We start from the raw sequence: 6,540 nt of genomic DNA on the forward strand, positions 1-6,540 counted from the left end.
CTGCAATAACACTTTAATTGTTGAGAGACTTTAAAAGTTCTCTCCTTACTGATGTATTACATGTTCGCTGAAGAAAAGCATATATTAACAGTTACAAAGTCAGCTATAGCCAACCAACTGGAGATTTTTAAATGGCAAATTAAACTACTAGGTTAACAAGATAGTCTTATTGTATTTAGCTTGAAAACACAGTATAAAAATTAAATTCACTGTATTTTTTTAAGGACTGAATAATTATTTCCTTGAATGTAGGTAGATCCTATTTGATAATTCTAGAACTCTGGCATCTGCAGATGGAAAGACAGATTCACCTGAACATAAATACTATGACAGAAACTGGTTTCTGTTTTTATCATCTGCTTATAAACAGAACCACCTTTGAAAGATAAAGTTGCTGCTCAAATAGTCACCAGGAACACAAAATACAGTGCTGTTAACTTATATTTGCACTCAGTGCATCATAAAAGGCATAATGCACTCATCATAAAAGGCAAAATGTAATTCATCCCCTTTTGTTCCTTTCTGAATTATGCTCCTCCCTTCAAGTGCGGCTCCAATTCCAGGCTCCCCATTAGAACTTTCTGGACTGCTTCAACCCTCATTGGCATCATCCTTCCCCAAACCCTAATGGCTTCTGTTCCACAGGTGCACACCAGTCCATAAAAGATACAGTCACAGACTGAATGTCCTAGCTGAAGGTGTCCTTACAGATTATGAAAACTAGCTCCCTACTGATCACCAAATGAGAATCTAATCAGTAAATTCTGGAGGTGAAGCTGGGACAGGGAGGCATCATAGAGAGAAAGGGCCTGCCAAAGGGATAAGTGTACAAAGTGCTAATAGAGAAAAACAAATGCTGTATTTAATACAGCATTGATTTTTCTTTTCCCCCTGTGTTATTTAACTGCTTTCTCTCACTATTCTGAACAGTATGAAAAATATTCTCAATAAAATAGTAATTAATAATGTGTAAAATGGCTTATAGTATGGGACATATTCTCATAAGCATTTTTAACAGTCCAGGGATCCTGACTGAAGTCCACTGAATCAGGCTGCTCGGTTTCAAATCCTGGTCCTTCCTCCCTTCCTCAAATTTTTGGCTGTGTGACATACTGCAAACACTATGCATGTTTCTTTAACTGTGAAGTACAAGAGTCATCAGTCACTTCAGTCCTGTCCGACCCTTTGCGACCCCTGGGCTGTAACCCACCAGGCTCCTCTGTCCGTGGGATTCTCCAGGTTAAGAATACTTAAGTCGGTTGTCATACCCTCTGCCAGGGGATCTTCCCCATCCAGGTATCGAACTAGCGTCTCCTGCATTGCAGGCAGATTCTTTACGGACTGAGCCACCAGGAAACCCCTTAACGGTAAAGTGGTTTTTTTTAAAAAAGGTAGAATGATTAAAGGAGATTATGTAAAGCACATGGCATACAGAAAGTACTGAATAAGCATAAACTATGTATTATTAATACTAATCAGCTTTTCCTTCAGGAGCCTGCAAGTAACTCCAGAGCAGGATTTATGTCTTAACTCGTCTTTTAATCCCCAAATCTTACTGAATGAACACGTGTCAAGTGCTGCAGACGTTTGGGGGCTTTGTTATTCGTTGATGATTTTTTTTCCCCCAGGGTGGAGTCTTTTACATTCTGAGCAATCCCACCTCCAACGCCCACTTGTATCAGTGAAGGATAGAAATGTACCCCCAGGAGAAGGGCCATAAATATAATACTTTGAGCTTCTTAAACAACAGATTCGATTCTAAGCGCTTTTCTCTCAGCTCACCCCATCCCAACCCTCTTCTCTGCTGCAGGCCTTGGGCTGGGCTAGGAAACAGAACAAGGCAGTCAGAAGGCCGGGTTTCTGCCCAAGGAGGGGCAGAACTTCCAGGATAGGAGGCGCTTGGATGAGAACGACCGCGGACTTTCCCACTACCTCAATCAATCCTGGGAAGACCGTGTCTCGCCACTCAAGGGGCCTTAACTAAGCACCCCGACATCTTTTCCCCCCACAACCCGCCCAATTACCAAACCCCCTAGTAGATGGCCAGGGCCCCCAAAGTCTAGTTTGTCCAATCAGCAGACGCTATAGAACAGAAAGGCCGTTCAGCCCCACCCAAGGCCGCTCCTCCTTTCCAAGTGACAAATTATAAGCAAATTAAATCACAGACAAAACCGAGTGACGGAAGGCAAAGCCAATCAGCATGCTAGGAAAATGACTACCCGCCTCCAACTGACGGAACTTCCCCGCTGGTCGCGGTGACTAGGGGGAACGCCTCCCCCATCCCCCAACACACACACTCTTCATGGGACGACTGCGTTACCTCGTGAGACACACATTCCAGCGACCGCAGATCGCTACAATAGCGGCAGAAGTAAAGCTGCGACAGCGGGGCCCGAACCTTCTTTTCTCCCTGGACTAGATAGAGAACCCGCTCCGATTGCAGCAAGGACGCCATCTTGTGGGGGAGGAGTCAACGACGCTCCCGTCGCATCACGTGACCCGAGGGCCGGCGTTTCCTTAGCTTCCTTCCTTACGTCTTTCAACGTAGACTTTGACGTAAGCATTCCGAGCAAGTGGGGCTTTGCGCAAGACGAAAGTCAAAATGCGCATGCTCACCAGAGATACCAGCTTTCTCCCCCCAAGTTGGGGCCTGTTCTCCCAATCTCGGTTCCCCAAGCTTGTCCCCCTCCAGCATTTTTGTGAGTGTCAACCGCCCGGACGGAGCTCAGACCGTTGTTTTGCTAGATGTGGAGTCGCAGATCAAATCCAGACAGACTCAGTACTGTTCTTTCCTTCATTTCTAACAGGAAGGTTGCTCATTTATTTAAAACTGTCTCTCCCGCCCTCACCTTCCAAACAAATCTCCAGAAGTTAGATGGAGGGTTTCTGAGACAGAGTTTCTTGGAAACTAGAAACTTGAGAGTCCACACCAGCACTTCCTTCCGACAATCTTACTACTGACCTATAGGAAACTTTCACAGATACTATCTCTTTTGTAGTTTCTTAGATCGAGCTCTTGCACGCAGAGCTGTATCTCATATTCCTGGCTTTCCATATTTAGCATGAGAACCAAGTCTATATTGTGGATGTTAATGAAGCAATGAAATCAATGAATAGTGTTGCTAGGTGTCATTTACATTTTTCTAGTGCATGCATTAAGGCTTAGACATGTAAAATGACCACTTACAGCTAGGCTGGCAGAGACTGGAGCCCATGCTACCTGCTTCAGTTCACTGCTTTTCTCTTTGTACTAGAATTGACAGTGAAAGTCGCTCAGTAGTGTCCACCTCTTTGCAACCCGATGGACTATACCCATGAAATTCTCCAGGCCAGAATACTGGAATGGGTAGCCTTTTCCTTCTCCAGGGGATCTTCCCAATCCAGGGATTGAACCCAGATCTCCTGCATTGCAGGTGGATTCTTTACCAGCTAAGCCACAAGGGAAGCCCAGTGTTGTATTACTATCTGTCTGATACTAGAGTTGGTGACTGAGAAGAAACAGAACTGAATAGTAATAATAGTTAACGTTTATTGAGCACTTACTGAATGCAGGACACTGTGTCAAAACTACCTAGTCTCATTTAATTTTCACCAGAACTCCAGAAGGCAGCTGCTATCATTATTTTTATCTCACAATGCAGGAAATTGAGATCCCAGTGCTCTGCTCTTCTCCCTGGAAAGCCTGGCCATAACTGAGGCAGACTGAGATTCCTCTGCTCTGTGACTAGTAGTCACCAGTAGCAGAATCCCTAATGCATAGCGTAGTGACCAGTGTGGGCCCTGAGCAGCAGCAAGGCCCAGGCACTAGCATGGGAGGCAGGCACTGGGAACAGAAGGAGAAAGTGAGTCACAGGAGGATACCCAGCTTGATTCCTGAGGCTCACAGGGCCAGCCTGCATCAGTGGTGCTGGCAGGTTTTTACCAAAACAGACAACAGCCACAGGTTGGAGTTTGCTGATGCGTGCTATTGCTTCCTGGGGTAGTAGACTGGGTAACTGAGAATTATCATATACTAGAAAGATCCTAGTTCAATCCTTGTAGTTTTCAAATAGAGAAAATGAAGTCCCAAGAGTCAAAGGAGCATGCCCCAGCTTTTCTCACTCCTGGTAGAGTAGTATTCTGTTTTCTGATTCCACAAATGCAGTTCCTTGCACACTATGTCAGTTCATTCATATTTACAGTTGAGTAGGAAACCAGTTGCTGTTCTAAAAAGAGAAGAAAGCAAATGCAAGGGAAAGTGGAACATTAATGGATAGCCTACTCATTTTTGCCCTGGAAGTTTGCTGGGATTGCATCATTCCCATTTGGGACACATGAGTTTCACATCTCTAGAATGCTCTCTGCTTGGTTTCAACAGGAATTTCCCAAGAATACCTCAAGCCTAACCAAGGCTTATCCCCTTCCCCCGACTTCCTCTGCTTGGTAGACTAACTGTTTCAGTTCAGTTCAGTCACTCAGTCATGTCTGACTCTTTGTGACCCCATGGACTGCAGCATTCCAGGCTTCCCTGTCCATCACCAACTCCAAGATCTTGCTCTAACTCATGTCCAGTGAGTTGGTGATGCCATCCTACCATCTCATCCTCTGTCATCCCCTTCCCCTCCTGCCTTCAGTCTTTCCCAGCATCAGGGTCATTTCCAAGGAGTCAGTTCTTTGCATCAGGTAGACAAAGTATTGGAGTTTCAGTTTCAGCATCAGTCCTTCCAATGAATATTCAGGACTGATTTCCTTTAGGATTGACTGATTTGATCTCTTTGCAGTCCAAGGGACTCTCAAGAGTCTTCTCCAGCACCACACAAAAGCATAAATTCTTCAGCACTAAGCTTTCTTTATAGTCCAACTCTCACATCCATACGTGACTGCTGGAAAAACCATAGCTTTGACTATTTGGACCCTTGTCAGTAAAGTAATGTTCCTGCTTTTTAGTATGCTGTCTAGGTTTGTCATATCATAGCTTTTCTTCCAAGGAGCAGCGTCTTTTAATTCTGTGGCTGCAGTCAATATCTGCAGTGATTTTGGAGCCCAAGAAAATAAAGTCTGACACTGTTTCCACTGTTTCCCCATCTATTTACCATGAAGTGATGGAACCAGATGCCATGATCTTAGTTTTTTGAATGCTGAGTTTTAAGCCAGCTTTTTCACTCTCCTCTTTTACTTTCATCAAGAGGCTCTTTAGTTCCTCTTCACTTTCTGCCATAAGGGTGGTGTCATCTGCATATCTGAGGTTATTGATATTTCTCCCAGCAATCTTGATTCCAGCTTGTGCTTCATCCAGCCTGGCATTTCACATGATGTACTCTGCATAGAAGTTAAATAAGCAGGGTGACAATATACAGTCTTAATGTACCCCTTTCCCAATTTGGAACCAGTCCATTTTTCTGTATCTGGTTCTCACTGTTGCTTCTTGAGCTGCATACAGATTTCTCAGGAGGCAGGTAAGGTGGTCTTGTATTCCTGTCTCTTTAAGAATGTTCCACAGTTTGTTGTGATCCACAGAGTCAAAGGCTTTAGTGTAGGCACTGAAACAGAAGTAGGTGTTTTTCTGGAACTCTCTTGCTTTTTCTATGATCCAATGGATGTTGGCAATTTGATCTCTGGTTCCTCTGCCTTTTCTAAATGTAGCTTGAACATCTGGAATTTCTTGGTTCACATACTGTTGAAGCTTAGCTTACAGAATGTTGAGCATTACTTTGCTAGTGTGTGAGATGAGTGCAATTGTGCAGTAGTTTGAACATTCTTTGGCATTGCTTCTCTTTGGAATTGGAATGAAAATTGACCTTTTCCAGTCCTGTGGCCACTGCTGAGTTTTCCAAATTTCCAAATGCTACTCTCTGGCAGCAGGGAACACTTTCTCTGTGCTCTGGTGAGGATGCAGGGAGCTGAGATGGAATCCTCTTTTGGCTGAAGTTTGCAGAGGTGACTTCAAGTTAAACACTGCAGCTGTTACCCAGTTGCTGCTGGTGCTGAAGGCAGACCTCAGGCCCCTCAGGTACTGGCTCATAAGAGATAGTTCATGGCCATGCATGCTCTGTACCACTGATCCCTTACTCCCGCTTATTTGTCCTGAGAACTCGCAACTGACACAAGAAGTCATAGCTCTCAGTGAGAAAAGGGCAAAGTCATGGAACTATAGAGCCAAAAGTGACCTTCAGTTCAGTTCAGTTCATTTCAGTCGCTCAGTCGTGTCCAACTCTTTGCAACCCCATGAATCGCAGCACACCAGGCCTCCCTGTCCATCACCAACTCCCGGAGTTCACTCAGATTCACGTCCATCGAGTCCGTGATGCCATCCAGCCATCTCATCCTCTGTCATCCCCTTCTCCTCCTGCCCCCAATCCCTCCCAGCATCAGAGTCTTTTCCAATGAGTTAACTCTTCGCATGAGGTGGCCAAAGTACTGGAGTTTCAGCTTTAGCATCATTCCTTCCAAGGAACACCCAGGGCTGATCTCCTTCAGAATGGACTGGTTGGATCTCCTTACAGTTCAAGGGACTCTCAAGAGTCTTCTCCAACACCACAGTTCAAAAGCATCAATCCTTCA

The 6,540-nt window shown here is 44.8% G+C and overlaps 1 protein-coding gene across 1 annotated transcript in view; it reads right to left on the reverse strand.

Annotated features, from left to right (window-relative positions):
* Positions 1-2,455, reverse strand: part of DCTN4 (dynactin subunit 4) — a 33,334-nt gene extending 30,879 nt beyond the window's left edge. The window contains exon 1 of the mRNA XM_052642508.1: positions 2,321-2,455. Coding sequence (XP_052498468.1) covers positions 2,321-2,455 — 135 coding nt within the window. The remainder of the gene's footprint in view (positions 1-2,320) is intronic.
* Between the last annotated feature and the right edge of the window lie 4,085 nt (positions 2,456-6,540).

The sequence above is a fragment of the Budorcas taxicolor genome, chromosome 7 (assembly GCF_023091745.1).
Source record: "Budorcas taxicolor isolate Tak-1 chromosome 7, Takin1.1, whole genome shotgun sequence".
Taxonomy (NCBI): Eukaryota; Metazoa; Chordata; class Mammalia; order Artiodactyla; family Bovidae; genus Budorcas; species Budorcas taxicolor.